General features: G+C 45.3%; 1 protein-coding gene across 1 annotated transcript in view; it reads right to left on the bottom strand.

The window, feature by feature from the left end:
• Positions 1-19,244, bottom strand: part of LOC138489135 (nicotinamide N-methyltransferase-like) — a 36,148-nt gene that overhangs the window by 9,273 nt on the left and 7,631 nt on the right. The window contains exon 2 of the mRNA XM_069616772.1: positions 13,783-13,990. Coding sequence (XP_069472873.1) covers positions 13,783-13,990 — 208 coding nt within the window. The remainder of the gene's footprint in view (positions 1-13,782; positions 13,991-19,244) is intronic.

A 19,244-nucleotide genomic window follows, 5' to 3' on the forward strand; every position in this document is an offset into this window, starting at 1 on the left:
CATGCCCACCCATCACCTTCCTCCCCAATGCTCATACCCACCCACCACCCTCATCCCAAAACCAATGTCTATGAAATTGTATTCACTATATTTGAGTGATCCCTTTGGTGGCATGGCCCCCATGGATCTGAACGAGCCACGCTTCTGGTATGCTGTAGAGTGTGAGTATTGGCCTCCAGCATGGTCTCATTACTTGTGTAGACTGACTCAGCCAATTCATGCACCGTCTGCCCAACTATAGCGTTGGCATCAGCGTCATATGCTATGTTCTTCCTCTGCCTCGCCACAGTGGATGACACCCTCATTGATCCACACTGCATATTGCCACGCATGTCCTGTGAATGGCTCAGTTGTTCTTTTGCTATGGCTGACATATGCTCTGGATGGTGCTCCATCAGGCTTAGTCTTCTCCAAATTATGTGAAGAGTGTGTTAGGGGGCTGGGGAGCCTGGGCCAGAGGGAAGCCTCCTACCTGATGCAGGAGCCCTTACATTCCCCAGTGACATCAGCATCAGGTGTGGAATCAGTGTCCTGCAAATTGTGACACTGCAGTGCTTGGACAGTGGATACGGGCAACAGTGGCGGGAAGAGGGAGGCGAAGGGCAGCTGAATGTCTACCCTTGAGGCAACAGCAGTGCGACAGAATCACCATCTGGTGAGTGGGATAGCCTGTGATTTTTAAATTTTATTCACATAAAATTATGTGGGTAATTCTGTTGCTGAAAGGGAGCATTGCTAATAAGAACCCCATTTCATAAATGCTCTATGCCAACATTATGAAGCACACATGCACCTTTGGTGAGACAGCATATAGGCACCCTCATCCCAGCTATATAGTGGAAGAGGCAGGTTCAAAGGTTACATTTGCATCCCTGACAGCTGTTGGGACTCAATGTTTCTGCAGACGGGGGTGGCTTTTAATCTTCTGCACCTCCGGCCCAAATTGTAATAATTGAATGCTTTATCCAGACTGGCACATACATCTTTGTGGCCTCTGACATAGCTCTGGGCAACCCTCCAGACTGTCATTCTTCAATCTACCAAGCCATAAAAGACAGGGTAAAGAGCATATGCAAATCAGGCTTCGTCCCATCCCAAAACGGACAGTCCAGCTCAAACTTCTTGGTCACATCCCTGTTGCACGAGATCACAAGCAACACCACTGGTGGGGCCCAACCAGGCCAAAATATGTCTCGTGTTTCTTGTGCTTCTGTGCAGAGGTGGTGTGGCCTAGCAGATTGGAATGGGCTGCTCCTGTTGGTGACATGTCCAATACTGATTTGAATATGGCTGGTCCCTTTATGTAATGGTGCAGACGAGCTAAATAAAGTTGAATTGAATGTTACAGAGATATTCTAGTGGTAAAAATCATACTCATACATCCCATCCCCTTTTCTCCATCCTTGTGGATGTCCCCCAACATGGGGATGGTACCGGAACCTTTGGCAAAGAAAAATGTAGCTTCCCCTTTAAATTGAACCCAGGAGCCTGGGCGCGGCTCGTACACAGGAATGCCGCCGAGACCCTGCCCTGCGGCACCTCATCTCATTCCCCTTTTCTGCACGGACGGTGTCGGACCTGGCACCTAGGTGCCCTGCCGGTACTTCAGAGCCCTCCTCCTCCTCCTGTACCAGGGCTGCCACCCCCACAGTCGCCTATAGCTTCACAGCTACCTTTGGGTTCAGATCAGGGGGGACCCCTCTGGCCTCTGTCTCCCAGGACCCAGACTCCCTTCTGTCTGGATAAAGGGGGGGGTGATGATGGCGATGATGACACCCAGCACAAAGTGCCTTCAGCATCAATGTAGGCATTTCATGACCATCCTCAGGGCCTTGCAGAGTTCTTGGGGGTCCCCCAGCCAGAGCATGACCCCCAGGAGTCAGGGGTGTTGGCGTAGGTTCTGGCCCAGCATGCCTCCAGTCATTGGGGCATTCCCTTTCAGAAAGATGTCCTGCAGGTGGCGAGGAAGGTCTGGGAGAAGGCTATGGCCAACGCCCAGAAGAACAAGACATTGGACTGCCAGTTCAGGCTTTTGGGAGGAAAGGGGACCAAGGACTATGAGTACTCTAGTCACGACAGTGAGTAACTTTAATATTCAAATCCTTCCACCCATTACATTTTTGTCTTTTAGTTGTGGCATAATGAGTAATATGAGCACCCACATATACAGATACTGCAATTTGATGCAACACAGTGTCAGCTCTGTGAGCAAGTGCAGCTATGGCAGGACCTATGTGAATTGGTGTCTAGTCTGAGTGTCTCCTCTACAGCCATGTGAAACAATAGCCAGGATGCTGCCTCTTTGATTCTCCTCAGGAAGGGTAACACCTCCCCTCACGGCACAGGAGCTTCCCCGGTAGATATCATGAGAACCATTGCTTCAAATGTAGTATTGAAATAACAAGAATTACGCTCACACCATGGTGCCCATCACTGGAGTTCCTTAGAAATCTGTAGGCATGGGAAAGGGTAGAATCAGAGTAGCCAGGGGGAGAGGTACGCCAGGAGAAGAGTGCCATCATCCTGGTTTCTATTAGGGCTCTATTCCTTTTGCTGCCCCTTTCATTTCCTGCAGGCAAGGTACTCTGGGTTTGATATAATGATGCAAAGGGCCCTTGTTAAAACAACATGGATTGGACCAGCCACAGCAGGTTTGCTTTGGATCTATCCCCTGTGCCATTTAGCTTTTAAAAGGATAGGGGCACCGCCACATTCTTTGATTTGATTCTGCGCTTCTATAAGAACAAGAAGGATTCAATTGACCTCCATTGGCAGTATTGGCTACTTCAAAGTCCTCTGGCATAGAGTTGAGGACAGAAGGCAACCAAGGCAGAGGAGAGCTCTGTCCCATAACCATCAACAGGGAACAGAGTGGGTAAGCTGCTCTGGACCAAACCCTCTCTACTGGCTGCCCTAGAACCAGGCTACTGTAACTGGAGGTGAATTATCCCCTGTAGTTGTCAGCCAGACTCCCCGGAGCGGGAGTACAGAACAAAAGGACTCATCTTGGAGCCCCTGAATTGGGACCCACAGCAAACCCAGAACTGAAGAAGTGACCCCTGGCTCTCCCTGCATCTTCGAAATGCCTTAACACTTGTTTGAGCTCCTTCAACACCATTCAGGCTGCTTCATGGGAATAGAGGAGGTCCTCTCCAACCTCGTCACCTTAAATGCCTCTGCATCGCAGAGTTTTAATTGGCGATAAAGTTGAAGCTCTGCCAGCTCCACATTTGAGACATGCCAAGTTTTCTAGCATCCCCAATTCGACACAGCTGACTGGTAACCAAAGTTGTTTCAAGGTTGTTCTAATCCTCAAACACAGAACCCTAGCGACACTCTTCTAGAACTTAATGAACCTATCATTTAATAATGGAATTGTACCATCTGCCTTTAAATCAACGTATATCAAGCCACTGATAAAAAAAGGAATTAAAGTGCAGACGACCTGAGCAACTATAGACCGATATCCAACCTGCCCTACCCAGTGAAGATCCTGGTGAACCATGTGTGCAAGATCCTACTCAAATACATCGAAACAAACGGAATCAACCAGTCACAAGTTGGCTTCAGACCAATGAGAGGAACAGAATCAGCACTCCTATCTACCGAAAGAACCTACCTACCACAGTTCATCTCAAACACCAAAAATATTACCTGCGGAGTCCCAAAGGGATCCAGCCTCTTTCTCCTGCTTTTCAAAATGTACATATACCAACTGATGAAAATCATTCAAACCCATGGACTAACCTCCTACAACTACACAGATGACACACAACTGATTGTGAAGACGAACACAACCCAGGAACAAAATAACTGCCTCAACAACTGCCTCACAGACATCTACAATTGGGAGAACGAACAACCTCAAACTGAACCTGGCAAAAACAGAAATAATGCTCTCACCTACAGAATACAAATGCAGGCAACCTAAACCTGGACTGGCCAGCGGGTATGGGAATGCAACCGGAGACTTCCAATGTAGTAAATGACCTAGGAATACTCATGGACAACAGACCATCCCTGGAACCGCAAGTCAATGCAATCATCAAAAGATGCTTCTTCCTCCTAAAACTACTTAGAGGACTAGTACCATGCCCATGGGTGTAGACAAGGTAGGGTCTGAGTGGGCAAGGCCCACCCAAAATCTTTGAATGCCCACTCTAGAACACAGGAGCCTGAGGCCGGAGAGGAGCACTGAGTCCAAAGCTGGTTGGGAAACAGATAATAAACAAAAATGTGAATGTGTCCTTTAGAGGGTGTTGGATGTGTATGTATGTGTGTGTGCATGCATGTGAGAAGGTGTCTGTTTAAGTGTGTGTATGAATGAGAGTGCAGTGTGAATGGTGTGTATGTATGGGTGTGAGAGCGTGTGTGAATGAGAATGCAGTGCAAATGTTCTGGGTGCTCTTGTGAATGATTGAGAGAGAAGCTGCATGGGTGAGTAACTGATGGGTATGAATCTGTGTGTGTGCATGTGTTAAGGACTGTGGGTGTCAATGACTTCTTAAGGTGTGTTTACCATGGGAAAAACAGATGCTCCACTGTGTAAGGGATGCTAGAACTACTAGGACTCAGTGTAATGACTGTGCATTAATTAGTGACTTTGTGCGGAGTAAATATGGAGGGAATGGCTATGAGCATTGAAGTCTATAGGTTGTAGGACTTAGAGGAGGAGGTAGCGCAGTAAGTAATGGATATGGGATAATGTGTATGTAAAGGGATGATTGTCTAAAGAGCAGAAAGTCCTACATTAAATACCTGTGTATGGCTGCAGTGCGGAGACAATGGCTGCAAGTTAGGGGGCCGAAGAGCCATTTTGCATTCCTCATTGGCCAATGGTTTCTTATTTTTGGCTGCCAGGTGCCTCTTACACAGCCAGTCATTTTGTTATGTTGGCTTAAAGATGCAAAAGGAAGCATGGTTTACTTGGGTCAACATTTCAGAAGTCGATCAACATACAGTGATGACAAGTAGGGGTAGAAGGATTGCTTGGACGTGAGGCTGTGAGAAGACTTCACAGCGATGTACGTTTTGTGCTTGGTATGCTGGCTGGGCTCTTCCCATTCCCCTTTCTTATTAATGTGGGGCATATGTATGTTTGTTTGGGTAACCCACCTCTGTCGATTTCTTCATGCTGCTTGGGCAACCACACAGACCTCATCCCCCAGCTTCTACGATGATGCAGCAATCCCTGGAACTCCAATTGGACCATCACAGGAAATCCCCAAGGTTCTTGCATTTATATGGCAATCAAAGGAAGGGTGAACATGCTCTATCAGATGGCTGTACTTTGCAAGACCTTTGTCTGAGCCCTGTTTACTCTCCATTTCCTTGCTGTTCTCCTAATTGTCCAACCACGCAATTGGTGTGCAGACTCTCTCTCCTGCCCAACACCACTTCTCCATGGCATCTCTCCCATTGCCCCATACTTCCACACTTTCACTGTTCCCCTACAGGCCCGTCCTCCAGGCCCTCTCTTCCCTCTGCAAGATCTTCTCCCAGTCCCTCAAAGCCAAGCTCCCAGTCCCATCGCAAACCTTTTACACTTCATCCTTGTCTGCTATGCCTGCATTCCCTCTCGTCTCCCCACCCCCCTTGCTGTCCCATCCTTAACTAGTCTTTTCCCTCATAGGTTTCAAAGTGCCCTCAGAATGGCAGGAAGACTACAGGCAACTGACAGGGGTAGTTTTATAAGAATGCAGTCAGTGACTGCATAATCCACAGTAGTCAGTGGGATGGATAAGGTTTTAGGGAGTGAACAGAGGTGCTGGTGCAATGCCGGAGTAGGCAACATATGACTGTGAGAGGTTTTAATGCTATTGTTAATTAAGTCTATGAAGGGCAACAGTTGCCTCTCTAAGGCTGCAGTCGGCAGGGGTGTCTTAGTAGTGTAATGCTCTTTAAGACTGTTCCCTTCCCTCCTTAGCTCAGTATCTGCAAACTAAATACTAATAATTATGGTAGGTATATTTCAATGAGCAAGTACGTGCATGAATGGGGACAGGGGGAATTGAAGCATGGGTGTTTTCTTACATCATGGCTTCTTTTACTAATGCAACTTTTGGAGTGTTATTATGTGGGGTTTGGGTGGGAGATTCATTTTAAAATGGGGTAGGCAGCCTAGAAGTTTTCTTTATGTGATATGGCATTTCTTAAATTGCATTAACGGCAATGCCAACGTAATGTGTTTTCTTACATCGTGGAGGAGCACTTGTGAAGCCATCACGAAATATTTCCTTTCTGTGCCATTACATTTTCTACTGGTGCTAAGGGAAAAGTCAACATGATGAGGGTTCTTACAAGGTATGGGGCATTTATGCATCCAGGAAGTAGATGATGTCTTCTCACTGTGGCAAAACGTCTTTTAATGACATTAAGGCAACTTGTGTGTTCTTACATTTGGGTGAGGTAGTCATGCAGTTAGCAAGCACTTGTTTCCTAAGTGGCATTGTATTTCTTAATATTGTTAAGGAAAAAGTCAATATGATGAGTGTTCTTACATGTTGGGGATTTGCATTTGTGAATTCAGCAAGAACATGTTTGTTTACTGTGACATGAGACTTTTACTGGCTGTAAGGGCAAAGCCAAAAGGAGTATGTTCTAATATGGGGATTGTGGCATATATTGGAAGAGCCAGCATGAACATATTTTCCTAATGTATCATTACTGGCATTATGGACAAAGCGAATTTGAGTATGCATTATGTGGGAATACTGCCATAAATTGGTGCAGCCAGTATGGACAAAAACAGGAACAGTCAGCATGAAAATGAATTTTATACTGGCATATAGTGGACAAAGAGATCACAAAAACACTCCTCTGCGCTCTTGGGGATTTGTAATCCAATTGATTTTTTCATGGTTTTATCTTGCTAAACTGATTATAAAATGTGTGGCTTTTTACACATTTTTTGCAGAAATAGTGTTGTAAAATGCACAATTTTAACCAATTATTTTTTAAATGATTCTTGGGGTTAGGACCACCCCCCCATCAATCCTCATTGGTTGGTTTGTGCTACCTCGCTATGTTCAGTCGCTCCACCATATTCTGGGAAGAACAAACACCCTTCTGGTGGTCCCAACTACATTAGCTTCAGGCCCCACATGTTGGAAAATCCTGGCTACGCCTCTGACCAAACCTCTCCTTCTCTCACAGAACCCTCACAATCATATCCCTGATGCTTACTAGAATTTACTACGCAAACAGCCTATACCTAGGAATGCTGAAAAGACTCACCAAGAAACTGCAAAGAGTGCAACACAAAGCAGCCAGGATTCTGTTAAGATTAAACAGAAGAGACAACATCACCTCAGGTCTGAAAAGCATACACTGGTTACCAGTAAATAAACACATTACATTCAAAGCACTCTGCATTGCCCACAAAGCCTTGCACAGATAAGGAGCCGAATTCCTGCAAGACAAGATCAGCCGCTACCGGCCAAGAAATGACCTAAGATCATGCACCGACCGACAAATAGAGACAAAACAATATGAAAAAAGGAAATTCGAAGGAACAGCATTCTCACATCTAATTGCAAACCTCTGGAACAGCATTCCAAAATAAATTAGAACCATAGAAGACCACATCACCTTCAGGAAATGACTCAAAACCTGGCTATTCAACAGACAAGGAAAACCACTAAGGGACATCAACAACAATAACATCACCAAAATATATACACTAAGGGACTCGGTCACAGATAACAGCAGCAATAGCTTAGAGGACAAGAACACTGCACCACCCCTTCTTCCTGCCCGCACCCCAACCATGCCCAACAACTAGACTGAGCTACAAAAGAAGGCCATCCAACTAATGGACAGACTTTATGGATCGCACCACACCCAATTATACACCATGGAAACTCAGACAGGTAAACCACTAAAACCCTAGCATCGCCACAACCGGCCCACCCTCAACTAGAGCCATCATAGCCTGCCCACCGATAACCAGGGCCGCCCGACAGAGCACCTTCCCCACTATATTTAGAACTCCTTCTGCGCACCCTTAGGAGAACCGACCAGACATCAAGTCCCCAACCAATTGCCACAACTAACCTGGACGAACAATAAGGCACACACTAGGGTCATCCACCCAACTGTGACCATAACCGCAATGGAAGTCAACACAGACCACGAGAGGAGGTGAGATGGGCTGATGAACAGCAGCCAAGAATGCATGGTAGATACCATTAAGCATCCACCAAAGAGGCTCTACCAAACTGACCGACTTACTAATCCATCGCCCCTTCCTGCTCCTCCAACATAACCAATGGCACTACACTAGACTATGGGCTAGCCACACTATGCATAAACACACCATGAATCACCTTAATGGTCACACCCTACCATTGCTCTGAGATTCTGGAAGCACACCTAGAGGGAACCCCCCCAACACACAGTCCATAAAACTGTCAATTACACAATTACACACCAACACCATAGTTAGTCATACACCAACAGCCACTCACGACTGGACCTCATATGGATACAACTAACCAGTGTGCACAATCACAATCTACCCCATAATCACACGACACACACCAACACAAACATTATCACACATCAGAGGCACTGAGTCTTCCACATACGGTTGCAACACACGGGGCTTCCCGAACCAACTCCCACATGCAAAACAATGCTCACAGATGCCAGTTCGTCCTGGTTCTGAACCTATCCTTTCATCCTATCCTCACTAACAACCCACATCCCACCTCTCTTGCAGAGCCACATGAGCACCTGTAGACTGCCCGTGGGTGGTAGCGGTGTGCAGTATAAATCAACATAACATAACAAACAGGGAGCAGGTGTTGAGCTGTGGGCGAGCTGAAGTTCATTGCGGTTCCAAGTGCAGATCATGAGGGCCACCATGGTCAGTTTGACAGTTGGTTTGCAGACGAAGATGCTGGTGACTGGATTTGCAGTTGAAGGCGGAAAGTCCGATATGGTGTTTCAAGGATAACGGTTGGATGAAGCTACCAGGGTCTGTTTGAATGGCGATGAAGATCGGTAGTGAAGATTTTGGTGGTTCAACGAGTGGATCTAAGCAGCATTCACCAAAGTGCAGATCATGAGGACCATCAGGGTTGGTCCGACAGTCAGATCAATGGAAAAGATGTTGGTGACTGGATGTGCAGTTTAAGTCGAGGTCCGGTGAGGCATTCAAAGGCCGCAGTACAATGGGTCCCCAAGGTCTGGTTGACTGTCAATGAAGATTAGCAATGAAGATGCTGGCAATTCGGAAGGCAGTCCGAAATCTGCAGTAGCAATGATGATCTTCTACTTCGAGCTGAGCCTTTGACTCAATTAGCTGGTGCTGTGTGGCGGCAAACTGATTGGAGTGCGTGAGACAGTGGCTCAAAGATCTGTTGATGCCAAAGGCAGATCCTAATGGTCTTGTTGGTTTGAACGGGGTTAAATGGCTCACATGATGCCTTGCAGCAATTCGACCGTGAAAAAACAGGGATACTGGCTGTCTGGACTCTCAAGTTGCTGTGAGCCCCACTCCAGGGACTCAAGGATATGAATAGTCCTTGTTCAAGGGTTCCCACCACAAAGGAGGCTGGCACACACCTTCTGTGGATTGAGGTCCTGGGTCCTGGCAGAGAAGTAGGTCTTGCTCGAGCAGCAGATATGCCAGAATGTGCCCTGGCAATGGGTAGGGAGCAGAGCCTGCCTCTGCCTTGGACACTCTGTCTTCACCTCTTTGGCAGAAGGCTTTAGAAAGTTAACTGTCCCAACAGAGGTCCAATGAATTCTTCCTTAAGTGTTTGTTCAAAAGTGAATCAAAGAAGGAGTGGGAGACCCCTTTTTTAAAGGCAAAAGTCACAGGTGATTGGACTAAAGAAAGCCTGCTTTAGGAGGTTCAATCCCTGTGCTTAAAACACAAGGTTTTTGCCTTCCGACATCACACCCAAAGTGTTGTGTGCTAGAGGAAGTGAACGGGTCAGTAAGGAAGAGTAGGAATAGAGACAAACAATATGTTGCAATCTTCCTTCCCAATGGCTGAGACCCCTCTGCCCAGAGGTGGCTACTATGTGAGGGCGTAGGGGCATAGTCCTTCCTTGGCAGCCTGCAGAGTTTCTAATAGAAAAGAAATTCATGTGCTTGAAAAAGCACAACACGTACATCTTTTATTTTGACTTTGCATCGCTGCTGTCTGCTTTAGTCAGGCACAGCACCATCATGCGGTGGTTTTTGACAGCAGTCAGGTAATAGTGCTCCACGGGCTCCATCTACACACACATTTCATTTTGTGCGCCAAGCACTCCAGGATCTACGCTAAATTACTAGACCCTTGAATTAGGAGGTGCACAGGACGTCTGAGCTGAGGTCTGGCCCCACTGGCTCTCTGCTTGTGTAAACATCGTAATTTAGACAAGGCAAGCTGACTGACAGTACAAACAGTCTAGCAGTGTCAGTGTAGCCATGTCTGCTTATAATAATCAACTTTGGGCTTCTTTTTGCCCAAACTCTGTAATATTTTTTGCAGGTCGCTTGTTGAGGTTTTCATCCTCTTATTGGCCTTATTAAACTCTTGTTGTTGTGCATATTCACTTCCCCGCCGTGGCCCTTCTAAGCTTCGTTAACATGACCCCTGCTGCTAAGTTTCATTAGCAGCAGGGGTCAGCACCGCGTGAACTGAAGAAGCTCAACAATAAGCTACGCCCATGTGAAAGTTAACTCCTATTTGAAATTGAAAGCTTACCGCCACCATTGTTTCCGGACCGGCAAAGTACTGCCCTGGCGGGTGGAATGGCACCCGGCCGAATACTTTGGCGGAAATCTGGCCCCTTTATTACAAGGTGCCAGTGTTTCCACGGTCCCCATTCCCTGGGACTCACATGGGAATGGGGATTTACAATTACGGCTGTAATGCGCCAGTGTTTCCAGCAAGTCGGACAGCGGTAATTCATTACAGGTCCGGCGGGTACCTGCCGGTTTTACTGGCATGGTTACCGCTGGACTTGTAATGAGGGCCATGGTGTGCGTACATGTTTAGCGTGTGTCCCAGGTTAGAGGCATGGTGTGGTCTAAGCGACATAGGTGTCGTTCCAGTGCTATTAGATTATACCAAGAAAAAGAATATTTGACATTTGGACAAACATCTGCTATGTATATGAAAATCCTTGCCATAGGTACTCCCATCTGGGGCAGTGGCATTTTTTTTAAATTTCAGTTTTTAGTGATTTTAAAAACATACATAACGTGTGAAATGTCATGTTTTCAGAGTCAACATTTTAAAAAAATGTATAACCGTCCCTCGCCCCTGTTTAAGCAGCCTCACATACAACTAATGCTACCTTTAACTAAAAACATCCCATCTTTTAGGCGTGGGGATGTCATAGTAAATGACAGCTACACATGACAGAGTAACCCTATCTTGACAAGCGGGTGTCACCCGCCACTTAGGCAGCTCTCTCACCCGCCAAGCTTCCTACATTCCCATAGGAATCAATGGGCTTTCACCCACCAAATGCAAAATCGGGTGTTTTCACCCACCCAAGGGCCATGAAAGGTTGAGAGCTATGCAATTGCCAACTCACTAAGTGCAAAGTCCGGTTGTACTACGCGATTTAATCCATAGTGGCTTGTTTACGTATTTTCTCCCAACCATGAGTACTGTCACGTGTCTGTGTGACTTTCAATGCTGGAGCCACAGAGTGATCTCTTTTTGAAACGGAGACTGAGGCAGCCATGCAGGCCTCCCTTCTCGGGGCCTGTGTGGGATGCCTTGTGCATCCACCATCACCCTGCCTCCATCTTATAAGCTGCAGCCATTTGCGCTGCTTTCCTTGTGCTTCTCGACTGAAACAAATGCAGCTTCCCTTTCTGGAAACCAAAAGTAGCGACGACGGATCAAGAGGATGAAGTGTGGTCCATGGGGCTTGAATAAATGAAGCCACAGTAAGGTAAGGAGGCTGTACATATGCACACATGTCTGTTTATTTGTGAGCTTGATCTGCATGCTGGGGATCTCTGTGTCTCTCAGGACACATTAACTTGATTTACGAGCAGACAAGTTGTTTAAAGAAGGAAATGCTTAACTTGGAAGCATACTGTTTTTCAGTGGATGTTCCATCTAACTGCACAACACAGAGAAGGCGTTGTCCAGCACTTATTTTTCCTCCACATTCAAAACATCTCTAGTGAAAGTGATTATTTTGTAGAATACAAATAATTAAGAAACAATAGCTATAGCTGTTAACTGTTTGACATCCATGGCATTAAGGGCTACTTGCATACACTGGCGCAGCCAGAATTTCATGTGTTCCTGACCGTGACCTTAGAGCATTACAGGTAAAGCCATTATGACTATTATTATGTGGGAACAGTGGAAATGTTTTGTTACAGCTGCTTTGTGCGCTTTATAAATTCAAATAAATAAAAAATAAATAAAATAGACAAAAACGACATGGGTTTTGCACAGCGGGCCACAATACCACTTATTATTACTTTACATTACCTGAGGCTACTTGATTATATTGGCCCAGGCTGTCTTTTTACAGTGGCTTTCGAGTATTATCAGTAAAAGCGACATGAGTGTTCTTGTGCCATCATGGACATGTTCTCATACAGTGGAATTACTAGAATAATTAGGCAGAGCCAGTAAATAAATGTCTTCTTTCACTGCAAGCATACTGGCATATAGTGTGGGTAAAAGCAACACTAAAAAGCTTCTGTGCACTGTCAGTGATCTGGCATCTACTGGAGTTTTTGATGCTACGCTGCAAACCGATTGTAAATTGTATGGCTTTTTACCCAGTTTTTTTGCAAGAATTCTGCTTTAAAAATGCACCATTTTCACTCATTATTGAAAAGAATTCTCAAAGGAGTTGAGGGGATATACCCTGAATCCATCTTGGAGAGCCCTCCCAATTAAACATTTTCACCAGCCGCCACTGCCTCTGCCTGCACTAACTCCGCCCCTTCCCTTATCAATAACATCAAAGGCCCTTTGATATGCAGCACCATGGTGTGAGGCTAGTTCTTTTGGGATGGCTATGCACTTTGATTCTTGTTTCCCAGTCTAGCTCCTGCTGGGAGGCTGGCTTGCTGGAGAGAGGTGTTACCCAACCTCACAAAGGATCAAGCGAGAGTCATAGCCACCCAATCTCCTGCCCTGTCACTTGGCAGGACCAGGCTGTCTGACCAAAATACACATAACCCTTCCACAGTTGAGCTGGGCTCGCTGTGCTGACACGTGTATGATATCATATTGATGTGGCTTGGATAATTATGAGAGATACTAGCCACCATACATTAAACCCGGGTATGGCTAATATTTATAATGTACGACTGCCACCAGGATAGTTATGTGGTTTTGGGAACAGGGGTTGCATTTCTTAAATGAAATCCCTGCACTGAAATGACTTGGCTGTCACTCCAGCTGTCAAATGGGCACCTGTGACCCATGAACCTGCCCTGTGTCACTGGAGAGCAGGTGCTGCAGATCAGGGTACTGATCCAGCAGGGCACAAGTGTACACTATGCTTTTGGCATGAAGCTTATGAAAAGCGAGATCTTGGTAGCAGATCATCCGTTCTAAGATGGAGTGAGCGCATCATTTTATTAATTAATAAAACTCAAAAAAGCCTGGGGTTCTACACACTTGCCAGATGGCAATCCCTCACAATATCACAGTACACATTGATGACTTTTAATATCCTTATTTCGTACATTATCATTTCCAATCATTGACAGAAGCAGACTGCATTACCAATATGAATCATCTTGAGCTACATGAAAAGGAACCGAATGGTGGCTCACTACAACTGCTCATACCTGTTGCCTTCCATCTCACAAACCCGTTTTGCAAACGCAGTAAAATCAAATGCTCCTGGTTCATCTTTCCACCATTTCTCCAGCTCCCGGCAGTTGCGCTCTGTGTAATCTGCCACAATGATCTCGTTGAAGGAGTTTGCGGCTGAGAGAAGTTGGATAGTGCAGGGTCCGGCGCCCATATCAATCAGGGTCTCCCCTTTCACACCACCTGGTTTGGAAAAGTGTTAAAGTTGAACAATCACCACCTGTTTATGCTGGAATGGTGCTGGTATACTGAATACGATACAATAAATACAGCATGGGCTTGCCTTAAATATTGTGTCTATTAACCTCCTCCATAAACATGCAGGTGATCGCCATCTAACATGTTCATGACACAGCTGAACCATGGAATGCCCAGCACGGTTCGAATACTGGGCACCAGACATGTAATCTTATTTTCATTTTCTTATATGAAAAAGAAATTGGTAAAAAATATTTTTTTTAAAATAAGACATATCCCATCAAATATTTATCAGGGGAGAAAACAAAGAGTCCATAGTTCATCTTTTCTAACCGACCTTAACCCTACACAACGGAACTCACCCCAAATTTGAATCTCTTGAATGCCACCCTGACACACTACATTACACATTCCCATCTCTATTAACTCCCCAGCCCAAAACACCTTAATGCACTCCAAATTCAAATCTTTTCTTCCCTACCCTAACCCAAAAAACCTTTAGCACCCCACATTCCCATCTATTCAACCACACCTTAACTAGGCAAGCCATAACACAGCCCATATTCCAATTGTTCATGTTCCGCTGTTAACCCAAAATACCCCAAAAGTCCCTGCTCTCATTCTTTCATCATAACACAATACACCTGAACACACCAACATGCCCATCTCCCTTTCTCCATCATTGTATTGTATATGCATTTGTAATGCGCACCAATGACCCGAAGGCTTACGGGCGCCGACAGAGACACACACAAAAGAGCTAATCATAACCTAACACAACCTAATGCACCCAAATTTCACATTTTTCACACTACCATCCTAAGCCAGAACCCCTGAGCAGATCCCAAATTCTCATCTCTTACCTTAAAACAACATATTTGTACGCACTCCAAATTCCCATCTCTGCTAATCCACCTTTATCTAACACAACCGAACACAGCGAAAAGTCTATATCCTATTTGTATTTTGTATTTATATGTGTTTCAATTGAATATGTTCATTGTTCAAAGGGCTCCCGGGATGGTGTATATGAAAGGGAATTTTCAGAGTTAAACACATTAAGCAAGCTTGTTAAAAAAAAGAAAGAAAAAAGACAAACTGAGAGACTTTAAGGAAATTCGGAATCGAAGGCCGGCCACCAAAATGCCTGCCTCGGATTCTGACATTTTACAGCCACAAGAATAAAAATTGTGGTGGACAACCCTACACAAAGTGTGCACTTCTCTGGTGAGGAGTAGCGGCTGCTCAGACAAGGGCTCAGTTCTCCCCTGCAGCATTTAATGTGTTAATACATCTAGGGTCCTGAATTAAGTACCACAAATATAGCTAATAATCATAGTGAATAATAACACCTGTTACCACTACATTTGAAACTGGAATGTGCAGAATTTAGCAACCAAGTATTATTAGAATTAATTACCTGGATAGCTATTTCTTAAGTAATAGTACCTTGGGCCGAATTGGGTGGTAAGGGCCCAGGGTCCAAGGTACGGGCCCAAGCGCAGGTTGGATCAGGTATTATTGCTATTAGCACACTGGGTTTCCAATCTGGCAACCTGTGGTGCTAAGAGCAAAGTATTTTGTTTCAATGAATGGGACGCCTCATGGGGTCCTGTTCATTGAAACAAAATACTCACTGAAGATGGCCGCCATTTATCAGGATGGTGGGCGGGGCTACAGAGGGAGCCCTTCTTCCATTTTCATGGCGGCAGCAGGGACAACGGAGCAGAAGCATCAGTGACTGAGGCTTCAGGTAAATGGGGCTTGGGTGGGAGGGACTACAAATTGGAAGGGAAGGGAGGTAGGGAGGAAGGTGGCAGGCCGGGGGATGCAGCCTTCATGTTGCTTGGAACACAGGCTTGGATCGGCCTGTGACCCAAGCAACCTGATTGGTTGCGTCACCTGCCCCGGGTACTAAAAAGTAGTAACACAGAAGAGATACTATCGAATGTGCGCGTCCCAGAAACAATCTGTGCAACCGAGTGAAATGCTGATCACTAAAGGTATAAGGTGTCATCATGGCCGCTGGTTAAGAGCACATTGTCCCGGTCAATGTGTGAGAGCAGCAGGGGCTAAACTAAGTATTGCCACAAATTATTAGGGAGTAGTAATTTCCACAGCATACAGAGTTGATGCTTAGCCCCAATTGTGCCTTTTTATGGGTGTGAGATTCAAAGAAAAGCATAGTGCCTACCAGGAAGCCTACTGATTCTGAAGAGCGTGTGACTTACCGCTTAAAACCATGGAGGGGAAGGGGTGTAGGAGGGATACTGAATAGTCCCAAGTGTGCCCACCATATGCCAACACACTCAAACACACCCCATAATATCATCTCTCCCACCCCATCCTAACCCTACAACCTCCAACACACCATCACTGCCCATCCTTTCTACACCCAACTTAACCGAAAACAGCTCAATGTTATTTCTTTCCGGTGCTATTTCCCAAACCCTGTTCAAAAGCCGTGGAGTAGACCAGAAAGCCCCAGTAGATAGCCTCAGCTGCCCCCCACTTAAGAGTCAACAGGCAACAGGGGGGCCTAGGACTGGGAGTGTACTTGGCTCCTGACCAAATGCAGTGCCACTTGGGCATAGAAATGTTCCAGATACTCCTGGCCGTGAGACACATTGGTAAAACAGTGAGTGCTCTCCTCCATGGGCTCACGCATGCAGCGGTGATGACGCATGCAGTGGTGATGAAGCATGTTGGAGTTAAGGAAGGTAAAAAGTGGGGACTCTATTAACCTGAATCTGAAGTGGGGGGCATATAGGTTTGGGGTCATCAAAATGACCAATTCAGGCCAGGAGCCTGAATGGCACATGATCTGAAGTGCAACACCCATCAGCAGCTCAGTTCTGTCTTGTGTAGCAACCTCATGCCTCAGTCTCTGTTGGTTGTCTGTATTCTTTGTGTCTGATGCATCTGCCTCTTTGAGGCTCATTTTCTTTGCAAACGAAAATGTGTGCAAACAGTTCCCCTCCTTGCCATTTTCGTCATTTGCACTGAGAAGTTCAAATGAGAAGTGTAAAGGGACGTCAGCAGCCTCTTTACACTTCTCTATGTGCATTCCACAGTGCAAATAAGAGTAAACGCTGTGTGCCATGTATGCATTGCAGGCAGAATTTACAATGAATTCCCATGGAAACCGCCTGTTTTTTGTGGGTGCAAAAAGACGGCGGTTTCCACTGGAAATGACTGGTTTCACACAGGGGCGTCATTTCACCAAATTCCAGGGGCAGCGGAAGTGACATTACATGACCCTTGGTCTCTGATGAAATCACAGGAAGTGATGTCATTTGACCCCACCCCAAAGTGATATCACTGGAAGCGATGGAACATGACCTTTCACCCCTTAACAAAACAGGGAGTGGCATCACAAAATATTGTTCCTAAGTACACTAAGAAAAATATGGTTATGATATCACTATAATGTGATATACATTTCATAAAAGAATGCATCGCCATATGTATCTTTAAGATGAGTGTGCATAGGCCCACATTACCAAATTACTGTGAATGCAAGCAGACGTCCATGGCCAAATAATAATGATGTGTTATTATAGAGCACTTCAGCTTAATCGCTTTATATAGACAAATATACATACAATATCAACCAACCTGTGTTGGTACTCATTTAACAACCTCGGGAAGGATGAAAGGCTGAGTTGAGGTGTTTAAGAACAGACTAAATCAGTGAGTCACAGCCTGAAATGTGCCTGAAATAAACCTTTAATGAGTCTAGCAATTATTCCATAGAATTCTAGAAAGACAAACTATTTGGTATTCCTATTCTTTCTTATTTAGGGTCACTGCTGAACGTGTTAGACTTGTGGAACCCTTGTTATTATTATTTTTTTAAGATGCCTGAACAAGAAATCCAGCACCTCCAGAAGCAAAGAGCCACACGGTGCTGGCCACAGCCCTGGACCTTGCATTAAAAAAGCAAGAAAAAAAAGAAATTACATTTTTTTTTTTAGGGGTAGCAAGGTAGACCTCACGGGTCGCAGTTGCAACCCCTGGCAACCTCTAAATGACGTCCCTGGTTTCACGCCAGCATGGAAATCCCACGCTCGTGTGAAACTAATCAAAAGGGAGGTGACAACATAACTCACTTTCTGCCCTTGCCTTCTGACTTCAAACACACTTAAAATCCCCCAGAGCGTGAATGAAATGGAGGCGTTAAAGCAGGCGTGACTATGTTACTCTATCTTTAGCCCGTCCATTGACTCTCTGGGGACTTCTGAAAATGTGCTTCTTTCCGTCAGGCGCACACAGAGACCACCACCAAGCTTGAAAAGGTAAGGACCCAGACCCTTGGCTCAGATAGGAAATTGGGGGTTGGAGGGTAGCTCAGCTTGGTAGTATGTGTGTCCGACTCATTGGATTCTGCTCTACAGGAGTACAAGGATGAGTAGGGGTAGAAAGGACCACTCAGCACTCACATCGCTACAAACTAAGATCCAACGCAACCATAAAGGTAAAAAGGGCACATTTAAAATATCTACCTCCTCTGCCTTTTGTGGCAACATGGGCCGAGGGAAGGCTATGTGGTTTAGAGGCATGTGAATGTGATTCACTAGTGACCCAAACAGCAAAGCATAACAGTCCAAAATTAAGGGAACGTCCAAACAAGGTTCTATAAAAATAGATACTCTTTAATAAAACACATCTCCAAGATAAATAAATAGACAACACTGTTCAAAATCCACCCCTGTGGAAAGACAAAGACAGTGCAACAGACTGAAGAAAGTAGCAGGAATACAGGGTTCCATGTGTTTATAGCGACAACCACAATAACGACATACATTTTCAGTGACAATTTAATCATGAACAAAGTTGATTTTTTTGTTCTCTTTTTTAATATGGGGGTCCCCTCCATACCCCACATTTCTACAGCTTATTTTAGCTTTGTTTACCCTCCCCCTACTATCCCCTCCCCTTTTAATCCCTTACCCCACCCCCATATATACTTTTACTAACAAATTCGACTTTTTTGTCATTATTCAGGTGTCACTGAAAATGGTTGTCGTTATTTATTTTATTAACACTGCATTACCAATACAGGTGTGATAGGAAATTACCAGCCTCAACAAAGGATATGTCTTTGAGTGAAAGAAGGTGCTGAGGTGGCCTAACCAGTCTCTAGGGTCCCAGTGGACTGAGAGGGCAGTTTGGGATCAGCAGTACGTAGTTTTGGTTTTTGTTGGGTTGACGGATATAGAAACTGGTGTCGAACATA

Source organism: Ambystoma mexicanum, chromosome 9 (assembly GCF_040938575.1).
Source record: "Ambystoma mexicanum isolate Mex_15411 chromosome 9, UKY_AmexF1_1, whole genome shotgun sequence".
Taxonomy (NCBI): Eukaryota; Metazoa; Chordata; class Amphibia; order Caudata; family Ambystomatidae; genus Ambystoma; species Ambystoma mexicanum.